At 49.3% G+C, this 16,320-nt stretch overlaps 5 protein-coding genes across 5 annotated transcripts; 3 read left to right on the top strand and 2 right to left on the bottom strand.

Annotated features, from left to right (window-relative positions):
* Window positions 1-2,861: 2,861 nt before the first annotated feature.
* On the bottom strand, window positions 2,862-4,035 carry F4817DRAFT_326417 (ribosomal protein L21e-domain-containing protein). The gene is made up of 4 exons (XM_049301886.1): window positions 3,863-4,035; window positions 3,723-3,790; window positions 3,620-3,667; window positions 2,862-3,505 (listed from the first exon to the last, which is right to left on the bottom strand). Exons 1-4 carry the CDS (start codon window positions 3,896-3,898, stop codon window positions 3,175-3,177), a joined length of 483 nt encoding a protein of 160 aa, XP_049162728.1. The 5' UTR covers window positions 3,899-4,035; the 3' UTR covers window positions 2,862-3,174.
* Window positions 4,036-4,150: 115 nt separating this feature from the next.
* Window positions 4,151-5,211, top strand: F4817DRAFT_326414 (40S ribosomal protein S9). The gene is made up of 3 exons (XM_049301885.1): window positions 4,151-4,340; window positions 4,426-4,524; window positions 4,607-5,211. The coding sequence occupies exons 1-3, from the start codon at window positions 4,276-4,278 to the stop codon at window positions 5,016-5,018; spliced, it is 576 nt and encodes a 191-aa protein (XP_049162727.1). The 5' UTR covers window positions 4,151-4,275; the 3' UTR covers window positions 5,019-5,211.
* On the bottom strand, window positions 5,212-6,810 carry F4817DRAFT_326412 (Pre-mRNA splicing Prp18-interacting factor-domain-containing protein). The gene has a single exon (XM_049301884.1). The coding sequence runs from the start codon at window positions 6,661-6,663 to the stop codon at window positions 5,245-5,247; it is 1,419 nt and encodes a 472-aa protein (XP_049162726.1). The 5' UTR covers window positions 6,664-6,810; the 3' UTR covers window positions 5,212-5,244.
* A 168-nt stretch (window positions 6,811-6,978) lies between these two features.
* On the top strand, window positions 6,979-12,576 carry F4817DRAFT_215507 (uncharacterized protein). The gene is made up of 2 exons (XM_049298747.1): window positions 6,979-7,402; window positions 7,454-12,576. The coding sequence occupies exons 1-2, from the start codon at window positions 7,168-7,170 to the stop codon at window positions 12,367-12,369; spliced, it is 5,151 nt and encodes a 1,716-aa protein (XP_049162725.1). The 5' UTR covers window positions 6,979-7,167; the 3' UTR covers window positions 12,370-12,576.
* Window positions 12,577-13,072: 496 nt separating this feature from the next.
* Window positions 13,073-16,180, top strand: F4817DRAFT_312346 (uncharacterized protein; the record flags this gene model as incomplete). Its single annotated transcript, XM_049300114.1, has 2 exons — window positions 13,073-13,551; window positions 13,618-16,180. The coding sequence occupies 2 exons, from the start codon at window positions 13,073-13,075 to the stop codon at window positions 16,178-16,180; spliced, it is 3,042 nt and encodes a 1,013-aa protein (XP_049162724.1).
* Window positions 16,181-16,320: the final 140 nt, after the last annotated feature.

Below are 16,320 nucleotides of genomic sequence, written 5' to 3'. Positions count from 1 at the left end.
CCAGGTGTCAAGTAACGTGGATCACCTTCCAACACGCCCTCTGGTCCACGATGCTTTTTGAGCCTTATACTCGTGTATACCCGTATACCCGTATACCCGTATATCCTGCATATCCTGCATATCCTGGCTTTGCCGCCCTCTTGCCTATCGTATCTTGTGTATACTCCTTGCCGATTGTATCTCGTATATACTCCTTGTCGATCGTGTATATTCCTGATCGATACAGGTTATCAGATCGGCCATCCGAGTCTGGTCTTTCTGAGTCTCGTGCTTCCGAGGTCTGGTTACCAGGGCCTGCACACTCTTACTTGACACACAAGGCCTTCCGCATCTCTTGATCTCTCTCTCGATCTCCGAATGTACGTCGTCGTCATAGTATCTTCAATATCTCGGCTTGGTTTGATAGTCTTTGCCTGGCGGTGGCTCTGTGTATGGGGATCTTTTTGGCTCGTAATTGCCGTTGCTATTGTGAGCGGTATTGTCTTGAGCTACCTTGGTCGTCCGATCAATCTATCGTTCGATAAGCTGTCTTGTCTTTCTTCTTATTGCTTCGCTCGAAGAAAAGTCCGCTGGCCTAAAATGAACATTTATCCAGCGCCGTTGTACAGTAACGCATACTCGCATCACCATTCCGTACAACCTGAACCTATTTCTAACGCGTCGTCTCTCCACGCGGAACCACGATTCCAATGCAATAACCTCACTTCCTGGTCTACACGAAGGAATCAACGCCAAAACCGACGTCAGAACGGTTGAGGTGCTACCATGTGGAACTGGTCTTGTATTGCGGAATCGTTGTTGATTCTCGAAAGGATTACGGGACCTCGTCTGTTTATATACCCAGCCCTGGGGCCCCTGGGGCCTCGTTCCTTCCCTTGATGCTATAATCCGTGACTCACGATCGTGACGTGGACCACCTGCCAACAATATCCTAGTTTGTATGGACGACTGCCTCGCTTATGGCTGTTAGCAGAAGGCTGGGCGCACTATAGGGGCCTCTTTCGCTAAGTCAGTATTCTTTATGTGGCTAAGCCCTCTGCCTTATAATGTAGCTGTTGTGATAGATGTAAAGCTAGAAGGATATCATAAGCATAGGTCACATCCGCCATTCCGCGATATAACGACAAATCGGACAACTTGTGTAACAACAGCCATCTCTTCCGTGGATGAATAGTACAGTGCAACTCAAAGTAAGGTGTCCAAACATGCGCTCTTCTCATGTAAGCTGAGTCGATTTGAAAAGCATCGAACGGCGAAATATAGTCGTGTGTATACCGGGATAGCCCCCATTCTCGGGTCAACGAATCGAAATATCCACATACACAAGACACGTCTAAAAATAAGAATCTTATATTAACATATGATTATCAATTCTGCCTTTGAGGTAGTTACGCCAAGTCGAAAACCTGTGTCACAAGACTTGCAAATCACGAGAACCAATACTGTGAGCCGCTGTTGCGGCTCTCTTCGACATTTTCGGAGTATCTCGCGACTCGGCTAATGACTAAAACACGAGCGAGCTGGCCGGACAAAGTCCTACTTACGATGTAGTATCATATATCACGCTCAGCTCTCAGCCTGGGCTTCTCGGCCAAATAGCCGCCCAATTAAGTGCTCGTCCGGATTAACTTATGCTGTTAAGCGGGTTAGGTGGAGGACGGTTTCGAAGATCGCGGAGGGAGTTGGTCAACGGCGGCGTGTGAGACGTTTAAAGGGTATAGTGGCGATCGACATGAGTAGGACCTTGTTTACTTGGGTATTCGTATCGAAAATATGTGGTGACGGGAGGGAGAGCGTCGTGGGATGAGATGGATTTAGATAAATAGATTAGTCTTTTCCTGGACGACTTTGGTTGAGATTCCTCTTTGGGGGGGTATACCGTCGTGAGAAACTGGGGGTAGACATATTTAGAGACGATCAAGCTTAACTCCGGAACTGCGACGTTGTGATTCTATATTACTAAAAGGGGGCCTAGAGTAGACCTGACCGATCCTCATCAGCCTTACAAACACAAATCTCTTTAAACTCCTAACAAAACGACACGATACCATCAAAGAAACATCTACACAGCAGCCAAGAGCTCTATCACAATATACCGCAACACTCACCATGAAAGTCAAGTCGGACACCCTCACCCCCAAGTCATCGTTACCGCAACGACGGTCCCGGGAGAACTATACAGCTTAGAGCAGGCCGCCCTCTTCCTCACTGTAGCCGAAGATACCTACCAACAATACTACCTCAACCGGCGGATGCTGCAACTGTGTCGGGAATCGCAAACGGAAGAGCCTAGTCGCAAGCCTGACTGAGCTACTCAGCAGACCTTGGGCCGTCCGGGAGTGTCGAGTTGTGACGAATGAATGGGATATGTTTATGACACCGCGAGTGCAGCTAAACCCACACCCGACAGTATGCCAGCATGGGAACGCGTCGCTGTTTACTGCGTCTCAGAGATATGACGGAGAGAGGGAGAGGGAGAGGGAGGTTCTTGAGTTGGAGGGGAATCATATTTATGAGCGTAATCGACGTTGATATGTGGTTATGAGGGCTATTGGTAGTGGGTGGTGGAACGGCGGGATGGATATTATGGATTAGGTAGAATGAGGCGGAGATGGGATGGATATAGGACAATAGGAGCACACGTATATTTCAGGAGATGGTGGATTAGCATGGACTTGACTTGAGATTTGAGCCTGAAGCTGAAGTCTGGTTTTATTTAAAAATTGGAGGAGCCCCTATTTGGAAGCTTAATGGGTGCGATGATGAGGTTACGAGGATATTACCGTCTAGTAAATTATTGACAAGGGCTTGGAATAATCACTAAAACATCAATGAAAAGATTAAAAGGCCAAAAGACTACCTTTTCTGCTTTATAACTTTGGTCATTATTAAGAATGAGTTTAACACTCTGAAGCTTGTCTCGATACGTAGATCATAGTGAGGAATCAAAGTGGAATATTGCACCCAGTCACGAACTCGAAACAATTCTTGGCATTTGGTATATTTTTATCATTCCTAGGCATTGCCTATGTCCATCCATGCCTTGCCATGCACAGAAGATCGAGATTCCAGGCCGCGAAAAACCCCTAATGCGATGAGAAAAGAGCAACCGGCAGAGAACCCAGAAACACCATCACCACCACCACCCACGCACCACCATCTGATTTACCCTTCTTAGATGGTCGTCTCGTACGGGATGGGAGTCACCGTCTCGGGGTGGTTGTCCTTCATGGACACTGTTCGGGCGTCGCGGGGAAGAGCGGCTTGTCGCTTGACGGTGACGGTGGTGCCGTCGGCCTTGGCCTGCTTCTTGAGCGCGGCGTTCTGCTTGACGCGCTTGAGGAAGTCCTCTCTTGATCGCGATCGGGTGATGTGCTCGATGCGGACGTTGATTCGCTTCTCGATGTACCGGTGCTTCACCTTCTTGTAGATAATGACGCCGACGGCCGTCTTGGTGACGTTGTAGATGACACCGGTCTTGCCGTGGTAGACCTTGTGAGGCATACTATTTTCCATCCAAATTAGCCCCGGTTCGCAAAGGTGATCGTATCCTTGCCAAGTTCGTAGCTTTCGCTCCTGGATTCGGTCGGATCGCATTTTCGTGGGATTTGTGCCTTACCCCTTCTGAACAGCACCATTGGCCTTGATGTCAACGATATCGCCGACCCTGCCCAATTGTCAATAATCTGTCCCAATTCGAGATACTGCAGATCGATGCGTACTTGTACTGTTGTAGGTAGGTGGAGAGACGGATCGAACCCTTCTCTCGGAAGTTTCGAGAGAAGGCGTACTGTCATGTTTGTTAGTTACAAATTTCCCTTGTACAATTTAAATATCTTGGGGTAGAATTGATTAAACATACTCGAGTACCAGCGCGGAGACCTGCGGCGTGACCCATCTTGCCGGTGTTGTCGTGTGGTGAGGAGAAATGTAGAGTGTGATGGAGGTTGATTGATTTCTCTCTCTTGATGTCGGCTCTCGAGAAATTCGCTTAGGAATTTTTTTGGGGCTTGTGAGCGGTTGTGGACTTTGGAAGCTACTACCTTACCCACTGGGAAAGTTGCCGTAGATTAAGCGAGGGGTAAACTTGTATGGATCCAATCAAGCTTAGCCCCACTCTTGCCCTACTCCATTCCACAAATCCACTTCTTTTCTAACTACCATCTTTTTTTCCCATTCGTTTTCTAAACTTCGCGCATTCTACGACAACCTCAATTTTCTTCATTCCTTTTCCCCTCCCAACCACCAAATCATCAAGACAATTGAGTCGCAACCATGGCGCCTAGGTCTTACTCCAAGACCGCAAAGGTCCCCCGTCGCCCTTTCGAGGCCGCTCGTCTGTCAGTAATCACCGGCCACTGAGTTAGAGCTTGTCTCGGCTTAAGTCGATTGTGAACGAGAAAACTGACATGGTCGCCTTCATAGTGATTCCGAGTTGAAGCTCGTTGGAGAGTACGGTCTACGAAACAAGCGTGAGGTTTGGCGTGTCCAGCTCACCCTTTCCAAGATTCGTCGTGCTGCCCGGTAAGTTTTACTTCCATTCATATTAACTAGCGCATTTAAACGTATCTTGAGTTACGAAAGCTAATTCGATTCAATATTATAGTCAGCTTCTTACCCTCGACGAGAAGGACCCTAAGCGTCTCTTCGAAGGCAATGCCCTCATTCGCCGTCTCGTTCGTGTCGGTGTGCTCGACGAGTCCCGCATGAAGCTCGATTACGTGCTTGCCCTCAAGGTCGAAGATTTCTTGGAGCGCCGCCTGCAGACCTGTGTCTACAAGCTCGGTCTTGCCAAGTCCATCCACCACGCCCGTGTCCTCATCCGCCAGCGCCACATCCGCGTCGGCAAGCAGATCGTCAACGTCCCCTCTTTCATCGTCCGTCTCGACTCCCAGAAGCACATCGACTTCTCTCTGACCTCGCCGTTCGGTGGCGGGCGTCCCGGCCGTGTCCGGAGAAAGAAGGCTAAGGCCGCCGAGAAGAAGGACGACGGCGAGGAGGAGGAAGAGGAAGAGTAAATGCATCACTCTCCATGAATTTACGTGGATAGTTTGCCGGTGGGGAAAACGGATTACATTATGGGCGTATGAAACTACTTTAAAGGTCATACCTCAAGGCGTTAGGCCAGGGGAAACGGAATGCATGAAAGAACTTTCACGACCGTTTGATAAATCAATGCTCTATGTGATCCACTGCTTTGACTCCTTTCGATGTATTATAATATTGCTTAGTGATATGCCAATACTACCGAACTAATTCATCATTCCCTAAAAACTTTGCCATGGGATCATCTGCCGCTGTGCGCTTCCTGCGATACTCGTCTAACTCGGCTTCTGAAATCCCACCCATCATCTCTTCTACCGTGCGCTTCTTGCTTGGTTGTTGTGTAGGTTCGGCTTCGTCCATCTTTTTCTCTGCCTCTTCATCCCGAGCAGGTGCTTCTTCGATTAGATCAACGCCCGCCCTTTGCTTCTCGGCCGCTTCCCAGGCCCCTTTACCCTCCTCACCCGTACAGTAGCTATTTTTAATAAAAGAATGACAGCACGCGTAGCCCCATTTGAAGTTGGACCACCAGCTGCCCCATACCGAGGTGTGGTTGTTCACATAGACGTCCTCCGCGTACTTGGACTTGGCCGACGTCCTGGGCGCGCCCTTGATCAGGCCCGACTCGTCGTACTCGACGAACTGCTCCGACTCGGTCACGGCGGCGTCGCGCAGGGCGGCCGGCATGACGTGCTGGTCGCCGCCGTATTTGTCCTGGAGCGCCTTGATCTTCTCGGCGCGCTTCTGCTCGGCTTCTTCGCGCTCCTTCTTGCGGTAGAACTCGCCTGCTGTGGGGTTCGCTTGTAAGTGCTGGCTTGTGTCGCCGCTGTTCTCTTGTTTTTCCCACGCGTACTTCTGCGCCTTTTCGAACTCGGCGGCGTCGCCCGAGGCGCGCAGGTACCCTTCTTCCGCGAAGAGCTGTGCGGCCTTGTCGACTGTGGCGCCGGCGTCGACCATGGTTCGTGTCTTGGGGTCGTATTTGGCTGATTCTAGGTCTAGGTTTAGGAGGTATTTGGCGGTGTCTTCTCGTATTCGCAGCTGTCGCGTCGCGGTGCTCTGGTGTCGTCCCATGTCAGATTCCTCGGCGTATTTCTCGCCCGAGTCCTTGTTATCCTCCTCGCCGTCGCCGCCCTCCTTCTCCTTGTCCTCGGATAGCTGGGCACGGAGTTCATCCATATGGTTGTACCGCTCCACGACGCGGCGGTACTCCTTGGGATCGTAGCCGTTCCACCGGTCTCGCTTGGCATCCCAGCCGAGCTCGACGTCTTGGATGGCTTCGTCGGCCTGTATGTCCTTTCCGGTCCACTTGGCGCCTTTCGCGCGGGGGCGGTTGAGGCAGTCTTTGGCCTTGTGCGTCATGGCGCCGCAGTTCTCGCAGGCGCCCTTGCGGTACTTGGTGGCGGCGGGACCGAGCTTCTTGCCGCGGTCGTACCATTTCGACTGGTCGTCCTTGGTCTTGTGTAATCGCTGATGCTCGAGGTAGTCGGTCGCGTCGCCTTCCTCGCCCGCGTAGAAGGGCCGCTTGCTGATGAAGGACGGGATGTAGATGTTTTCCTCCTTGGAGGCGGCTGATGCCTTGGAGTCGTTCCGCCGCGACGGCGGTGGCGGCGGCGGCGGCATGCTGACTGTGTCTTATATATGTGTGTGTGCTGGGATGGGCGGTGACTTGAAGGAGTGGATGTCTCGAGGGCGGATTAGGAATTTGATGTTGAAGTCTGAGTCTGGTCAAGCATGAACTCTGGGTAATATGATCTTTGAGGTATCTTCGTATCGAAATTGTGGCTAGAACAAATATTTAAAGATGTGGCTGGATTGCGGCCGTATGAATATTACCTATATAATGGATATTAGGTATATTGATATGCACTTACCGAGTACTTAATGTTAGTTCTGTGACACCTGACAGCGCGTCACAGTATGAAACTAACTGATTCACTTAACGCGTCCGCCTCGATGGGGCTCGCGCTATTGAATATCGGAACAAAGCACCAAAATCCATATCTGGATTCTAACAACTTTTCTGATGTATAACAAATGAGCTCTGCCTAAGTTTATACGAGGTGCTTTGGATTCTCCAAGTATCCTTAAATTGCATTGACGCTATGACGTACAGCACAAATCGCCATGGACGTATTCCGCGTGCGGTTGAACTGCATAGACCATTATCAAGCTATCCCTACGATATATGATCCTCAACTTCGCAATGATGTCCATCCATCCCAATTGAACAAGGAACCCAGAGTTCCGGTTATTAGAGTTTTTGGGTCGACAGAAACAGGCCAGAAAGTGTGTGCGCATATCCATGGCGCATTTCCGTACTTATACATCGAGTATAATGGGAGTTTGCTCCCCGATGATGGTAAGGTTCATGAGAGTCCTGTGAAGTCACGGTTCTAATTCGGTATATTAGTGGGTGCTTATATATATCGCCTTCACCTCTCTATTGATCACGCCTTGGCTGTGAGTTACCGTCGTAATGTTCATGATGGAAAGAGCAAATATGTGGCGAGGATAACCCTCGTCAAGGGAATCCCGTTTTACGGGTTCCACGTCGGCTATCGATTCTATCTTAAAATCTATATGCTTAACCCCCAGGTTATGACCCGACTTATCGAGCTACTTCAACAGGGAGTCATTATGAAGCGGAAGTTTCAGCCTTTTGAAGCACACTTGCAATATCTATTGCAATTCATGACCGACTATAACCTCTATGGGTGCGGATACATAGAATCTCAAAAGGTCTGTTTCAGGGCTCCTGTGCCCAAATATGAAAATGACTTAGAACTACCTCATCTATGGCATAGCCAGTCAGTCTCGAGGAAGTGCATCACCGAGGATCCGGATCTTCCTCGTGCTAGCCATTGCTCGATCGAAGTCGACATATGTGTTCAGGATATCCTCAACCGGCATGAAATCAAGGAGAGGCAGCTTCATCACGATTTCGTCGAGAGGAAGTACCCCCTATCTCCCGATCTAAAACTTGTCCACAGCATGGCGGGACTATGGAAAGATGAGACGAAGCGTCGTAAAAGAAAAATGCTCGGTCGAACACCAGGAAACAGCCCGTTCCCTCCGGAGGCTTTGGTTTCTATGTCTGCAGACCCACGCAATTCACAGCCTTCGGGGTGGGTTCATGAGGAAGAATTCAGAGATCAGATCCAGGGGCTAATACAGCAAGAATACGAGCAGAGCAATGGTGGAGAGGTTACTTTCGATACCTTCGTAAAGGACATACCTTTGGGGTCTACTGTCAAAACTTTACTGCAATCTGTTGAGGATCTTTATCCCGATAATCTGGAATCTATGCTTGGTATAACAAGCCAACGGTTTGAAAACGATCAGAATCCTACTAGCAGTATCATTGTGGATGACAAGCGTATCCTTGATTTTGGACTGAATGAGGACGGTGTATTCCAAGATGATTTAGACGAGGAATCATCCTATGGTCTAAACCCATTAAAGAACAAGGGCCCTAATACTAAGAAATTAGGCGAAAGGAATTCAGCAGGAACAAACAGATTACCACCTAAGGATACCGACAAAAGTGGTTCGTATACCCAATCTGACGCACTCAAGCCAACAAGCTCGAGTATCGACTCAGAAAAGGAGAATCGTCCTGAACTACTTATCAATGGAGTGTACGTCAGTTGTTTGCGTGCTAAGAATCGACGACGCATCCCGGTCCCGGAGGTTCTGCTGGATATTGCAAAGGAGCAAGGAATAGTGAGCAAAGCGCCTCAGGATATACAACATACTCTGCCCAAAAGGACCGCAAAGCGTGCACACTCACCGTTTCATGGAGAAAAGGAAGCAAAGCACCGTCGCGTAGGGCCTGCTTCCACTCTAAATGTGGATAAAACAAGCATTACGGAGAAACCGACGGCGAATCTAAGAGAGCCGAACGGACGGGAGGCCCAGGTAACATCTACGCAGGTCGTGCAATCGAGATTAAAGAAAAATCCTAAAGGATCCGGAAACCATACGCTCAACTTTCCAGTCGTCAAGAACCCCAACGACCCGAGCACTAGATTGCGACTAAGCCAACAAACAAGCTCTCAGAAAAGTGACAATGGCGAACTCGAGAAGCACGTCAGATTCAGCTCATGGACCCCGACAGACGATGCTGCCCAAAACTCGATTTTGCACACGGACAAATCGGAGTCTGATAGTTCCGCGCTAGAGAGTACGAAGGGAAGGGATTCCGGAAAACTTATCGATGTTGGGTGTATCCCTCGGCCTCGAGCACAATTCTTCATCTATGGTCAACCTCCACCCTCAGCGGAAGAGATTTTGTCTACCATGCATTCTTTAGATCGTCCTAGCGTCATATATCAAGATGCATTCTACAGCAACGAGAAAGATGTCCCGCAAAGAGTTCGGGAATATGCTGGCCAGGAATTTCGCCTCGAAGGCAATACCTTGCCATATCTTCCAGATTTTGACCCAACAGGAGAATCTCCGGCCAATTTTGGCGTGAAATCGGAGATGTCTATTGATACCGAGAGGGATGACCAGATTTATAAGAAACTACGTCAGGAATGTTCACTAAGGAGCTGGGAAATCGCGGAGCTGCCACCTAGTTTTGACGAAGTACGGACTTGGTGGACGGAAACCCAGGAGATAGCAAGCAATTCTCAAGAGCCCGTAATAAAGCTTCGCGACCCTGAGCTCAAGCCATATCTATCACAGATTGACGGACCTACCCCTAGGAATAAGCATAACTTTAAGTATTCCCAGAAAAAGAAGTCTACAAGTGTCCAGCATGAAGCTCAATACATGAGTACGATGAGCTTGGAGGTACACGTCAACACCAGGGGTAAGCTTTTTCCAAATCCGGAAGAGGACGAGATTCAATGTATTTTCTGGTGCTCTAAGTCAGATGAGAACTTCGCTACTGGTGATAATGCATCACAGTCGATACAATCAGGCATTGTTGTTCTCTCCGAGGACGGGTCTCTAGCACGAAGAATGCAGAAGCAGAGTCCAATTCTAACTGAGATCATCGAAGAATCATCGGAACTCGACTTAATGGTGAGAATGGTCGAGATCGTTAGGACGCATGACCCCGATATCCTTACTGGGTATGAAGTTCACGGTAGCTCGTGGGGATATTTAATCGAGAGAGCAAGATTTAAATATGACTATAATCTGTGCGACGAATTCTCGCGGATGAAGAACCAGTCATTCGGGCGATTTGGAAAGGAAGCAGATCGATGGGGCTTCAACACTACTTCGACTATTCGAGTTACGGGTAGACATATGGTTAACATCTGGCGTGCCATGAGATCGGAACTCAATCTCCTTCAGTACACAATGGAAAATGTTGTGTGGCACTTGCTACATCGACGGATTCCGCATTATCCCTGGCAGACCTTAACGGAATGGTATGTCGGAGGGAGGCATCATGGCCTAAGCAAGCTCCTTCGATACTACCTAAGCCGAACGAAGCTCGACATAGAGATCCTCGAAGCGAACGAGCTCATCCCTCGTACAAGTGAACAAGCACGACTCCTAGGTGTAGACTTCTTTTCCGTTTTCTCTCGAGGTTCCCAATTCAAAGTAGAGTCGATCATGTTCAGAATTGCTAAACCGGAAAACTTTATATTAGTTTCACCCGATAGAAAACAGGTTGGGGGTCAGAATGCTCTTGAGTGTCTTCCTCTTGTCATGGAACCTCAAAGTGCATTCTACAATAGCCCATTAATTGTCCTCGACTTTCAGAGTCTATACCCTAGTGTCATGATCGCATACAATTACTGCTACTCAACTTTCCTCGGTCGTATTGTCAACTGGCGCGGTACGAACAAGATGGGGTTTACGGATTATCGGCGGCAACAGAGGCTCTTGGAACTGCTTAAAGATCACATCAACATATCGCCCAACGGCATGATGTACTGCAAGGCAGAAGTCAGAAAGTCCTTATTGGCAAAGATGTTGACAGAAATCCTAGAAACACGAGTGATGGTGAAGAGCGGTATGAAGCAGGATAAAGACGACAAGACGCTGCAGAAGCTCCTCAACAATAGGCAACTTGCTCTAAAGTTACTTGCAAACGTCACATATGGATATACGTCAGCCTCGTTCTCAGGTCGCATGCCGTGCTCCGAAATCGCAGATAGCATCGTGCAGACTGGGCGTGAAACTCTCGAGAGAGCAATAGCCCTAATACATTCGGTGGAAAAGTGGAAAGCAGAAGTCGTCTACGGCGATACTGACAGCTTATTCATCTACCTACCCGGTAGGACTAAAGACGAAGCGTTCGACATTGGCAACGAGATTTCTAAGGCGGTTACGGACATGAATCCCCGGCCGATCAAGCTTAAGTTCGAGAAAGTCTACCACCCATGTGTCTTGCTTGCAAAGAAGCGCTACGTCGGCTACAAGTACGAGAGCAAAGACCAGGTCAAGCCCGACTTTGACGCGAAGGGTATCGAGACGGTTAGGAGAGACGGGACACCTGCCGAACAGATGATAGAGGAAAAGGCGCTCAAGATCCTCTTCGAGACAGCCGACCTGAGTCAAGTCAAATCCTATTTCCAGAAACAATGCGAAAAGATCATGCGCGGAGCTGTGTCGATGCAAGACTTCTGCTTTGCAAGGGAGGTTAAGTTGGGAACTTATAGCGACAAGGGAGCACCCCCACCAGGCGCCTTGATCAGCACGAGAAAGATGCTTGAAGATGCGAGAGCGGAGCCTCAGTACGGCGAGCGGGTTCCTTACGTTGTCATTTCGGGAGCCCCTGGAGCACGTCTCATCGACCGCTGCGTGGCACCTGAGGAACTACTTACTAGCCCGCATCTTCATCTAGACTCAGAATACTACATCTCAAAGAACTTGATCCCGCCGCTCGAGCGCATCTTCAACCTCGTCGGGGCCAACGTACGGCAGTGGTACGACGAAATGCCCAAAGTACAACGGATCCGACGCGTAGATCCGACTACCTACGGTAACGGGAAGAACCCGTTCGCCAAGAAGACGCTAGAATCATACATGAAGGCGGCAGCCTGTCTGGTCTGCGGCTCAAAGGTTAAAACCGAGGGCTACTCGGTGTGCACGAGATGTCGGCGCAACGCGCCGGCCTCGCTCCTCAAGTTGCAGACGCAGCTTAATCGCGAAGAGACGAAGTTAACGGAGGTAACGAAGATATGCCAGAGCTGCGCGGGGCTTACGCCGCTGGACAGCGTGCCCTGCGATAGTAAGGACTGTCCTGTGTTTTATACGCGAATGAAGCAGGTCGCGCGGTATATGGCGGAGAAGAGTGTTATAGAGCCGGCTGTGAAGCAGCTTCTGGAGGGCGAGGTTGGGGTGGAGGAGTTGGATTGGTAGAGGTTGGCGTTTTAGCATAAGGGGGTACGATGACAGTCCTTGAGGTAAAACGTTGACTTTATAGAACATAGGAGGTAACTAAGGTCTCTTATGAAAGGTACCTAATTTTTGAATGCGAGATGAATTCATGCAGTATCAATAATAATATTTACCTGGAATCTACCTGGTATCTACTTATATATAGTAATTATTATTATAATTAATAGAGTTTAGATATCAGCTGTGCCTTGTCTTGATTAAAGGAACTAAACTATCAGGCGCTACTGAAGTCTGCCCCGCGAACCTACAAAAGCCCCACGTGCGCTGAAAGTCGGCCTGTGACGTCCCATAGCCAAGGCAATTGGAGGCCATTGGACCGCCCGGATCCGTTATTAACCTTTCAAGGGTTCCACTTGCATGTAATAGCTCCAGCTGGCGCGAGCATCGAAGCTCTTAAGGTGGCCTTATCGTAATAAACTTAACCGAACTTAACTAATACATAATACCAGCTTATACCAGCTTATACCAGCCTTGGGTATTCTAAATATAATAACTAGGTACCTACCTAACCATACTTCACTTTTTACCTCGGACCTCTTTCGGAAAAAGAAAGAAGAAAATAAAACATAATCAATCAATCATCCATGGTCTACCAAATTCGGCCGCCGCAAAGGTTAGCAAATTCGCACTTTGCTGGCTGTTATTGTTGTTGTAAGCCGGAGATATGGGTATGAGCTGGACTGGTTTCTTATTGACCTACCTATTTGGTGGTGTCACTTTCATTCCTTTAGTTTTAGCAGTCATACTACTTCATGCGCATCTTACATTTCCGACTCGCGATGAAATCGTAAAGGAAGATGACGGCAATGATTCCAACAGCATCGTTCAGCCCGATGACGATACGACAGCCCTTCGCGAGGCTCAGAAGGAGGAATCGAAACAACGCCTCCTAGCCGAATCCGACACAGCGGCAGGATATTTCGCAGTATGTCGTGAATACACCCCGATGGGCATCAATGCCAAACCGATAGAGCGTTCTACCCCCGTAGGATCGACCACTGTCGCCCCGCCTAGCCAGAGTGTATACCAGTCTATGTACAGAAGCATCTTCGACAGGAAGCAGACTCCTAGCCCGTTAGACGACAGTAAAGGTGTTAGTCAGCGACCTAAGAAGGCAGGAAATGTGTTCTATGTCGTACTGAGGTACGTTATTAGCCGTCTTTGATGCAGGTCTTAGGAACTGAGTAGCTAACGCCTCATCGATGACAGACATGGCCACTTGATGCTGTTTGACGACGACGAGCAGCTCGAGGTCCGCCACGTTATCTCTTTAGCCCACCACAATATTAGCATATACTCTGGAGGAGACCCTACCCCCGAAGGCGAGTTATTTATTAAGCGAAATGCATTGCGCTTGAGCAGGAAGACGGATGGGAAAGATTTGACTCGAGGTGCTCAAGTGTCAAAACCATTCTACCTCTTCTCCGAGAACTGCTCCGCCAAGGAAGATTTCTACTTTGCTCTGCTCAGGAATCAAGAACAGACCTTTACTGGTCTGAATCTAGCCCCGAAACCCCAGCGATTCGAAGTCAAGAATATCATATCATTAGTTCAGAAGTTACATTCCTCTGAGGATCACCTACAGACGAGATGGCTTAATGCCTTGATCGGGAGGATATTCCTCGGCGTCTACAAGACCAAGGATATTGAACATTTAATTAGGGAGAAGATTACGAAGAAAATCTCCCGTGTCAATCGACCATCTTTTCTTACCAGTATCACGATACAGAATATCGACACAGGAGATTCGGCGCCGTTATTCATGAATCCCCGGCTCAAAGACTTTAGTGTGGAAGGCGAGTGCGGAATGGAGGCCGATGTTAAGTACAACGGCAAATTCAGATTAGAGGTCGCTGCTACAGCACGTATCGATCTAGGCCCTCGGTTCAAAGTGAGAGAAGTCAACCTCGTACTTGCTGTGGTCTTAAAGAAGCTGGAGGGACATGCTTTCTTCAAGATAAAACCACCTCCTAGCAATCGCATATGGTTCTCATTCCAGTCCATGCCTAAGATAGAGATGACGATTGAGCCCATTGTAAGTTCGAGGCAGATTACATACACAGTGATTCTACGACAGATCGAGAACAGAATCAAGGAGGTCGTGGCCGAGACACTAGTAGCACCATTTTGGGACGATATTCCGTTCTTCAATACCGAACACAAACAATGGCGCGGAGGAATATTCGAAGGCGATGACGCAGTTGAGACTTCTCCCAACACTGAAACCATGGCCGCTCAGCACGGGGATGTAAACGAGGTCAGCCATATCGAAGAAACAAGCACGGATACGCCCCCTGAACAGCCTTCGTTAGAGAAGAGTCATACCGTGCCCGTTATGGAGACCTCCCAAACGGTGCAACCACAAGGATTCTGGGGTAGGAGGCTTAACTCGAAAAAGAGTTTACAAAGTGATGGCAGTCAGAGTCCGTCTGCATCGACGACAGCTTTCGAAGCAAAGAGCCCACGAAGCTCTGCGACAGAGGTGCTACACCCCTCGCGATCAGGATCTATCTCAACGTCAAGTCCTATCGTCAGCACTGACCCCGTGCACGCCGAAACTTTCAGACCTTCGTCTAGTCCACCAGATCGTGATGACGCAATTAGTGCAATGGCGCATCTCTCTGCTAGGTCCAAGAGCACATCACCGGCTCATACCCCCGTCGGGTCGCCCGGTAAATCATCTTCTACCTCACAAGCGATCAATGGCTCCACGAATTCGTCTTCCGAAGCTATCCCTGTACGCGAGGACGATAACACCCCTACAGCGCCAGGCAGACGTCACACTGCCTCCTCTACAGGAAGTGCTGAGAGCGATAATGCGCCTCCAAGCTCATCTGCGCCATCTAGTAGCAGAAATTCGATCAAGAGTAATACTGGGTCAATAGGCAAGGTTTTCTTCACACGAAGAGAAAACACCTCTTCAACGGCTAGCTCTACAAATGGGACGCTAGAGGGTAAGCGGAATACCCTAGCCGCCGTGTCTAACGTCGCCGCAACGGCGAAACGATGGGGCCTGAACGCAATACAGAGGCAGACGGACAGGAACGGTGGCGTTAACGGACGCAAGCTTTCCGATCCTCCGCTGGATCTGAATCAGCCTATGGGGCGTGGTCAGCCATTCCCGCCTCCTGGCACGCCGCTACCTGGGCCTGGAAAGAAGGCATCGCCGATGGCCATCATGCCCAAACGGAAACCTATTGCTCCTCCACCATCGCTCCCACGACAGAGTACCGGTAACTTACATGATGCGAAAACAGAACGACGGCCCTTGCCGCCACCTCCGCTACCATCGAGGCGCAGACGTATCTCTCAGATCCATATTGCCGGTAACGACAGCAGCAATGAAGATAATGTCCTTGTTGTTGCGGCGCCGGCAGATTCGGAGCCGAATAGCCCGTCATTCCGGATTAACGATCACGATGATTCCATGTCTTCACCCGGGTACGTCCAGCCTTGGGTTGAGGATGCGGAAGAGCTGAATGGTGACGTGCCTGAATATGCAGAAGGCGAAAATGAGGACTTGATCCAGATAGTAGAGGACGAGGATAAGGCGTCCGTGAAGACGCATACTCCGCCTCCTAATCTACCTCCAAGGAGACGAGTAGAGGAGCAGAGGGGAGAGCATCATGAGGAGCTAGGAGAAGAGAATGGGGACGAAGATGGGTATACGAATTGGATGGAGGGTCCCGAGCCCGATTTTACTGAATCGGCTCCCTCTGACTCTAACATCGTCAATGCCCACGTCACTGGTGATGCTACCGCCGTGAAATGAAGGTGGAGCTAACAGGATTGAAACTCACTACACACAATACCTACCTAGGTACTGTACCCAGCCGTTCCAACCAGCGGAGTTTACACACAACACAACAAATCGCCTAATCAGCATACGCTGTGCATTTGCGGTGTTACCAC

This window comes from Daldinia loculata (assembly GCF_022478755.1).
Source record: "Daldinia loculata strain CBS 113971 unplaced genomic scaffold F4817scaffold_5, whole genome shotgun sequence".
Lineage (NCBI taxonomy): Eukaryota > Fungi > Ascomycota > Sordariomycetes > Xylariales > Hypoxylaceae > Daldinia > Daldinia loculata.
This window is presented reverse-complemented; position numbering and strand designations above follow the sequence as displayed.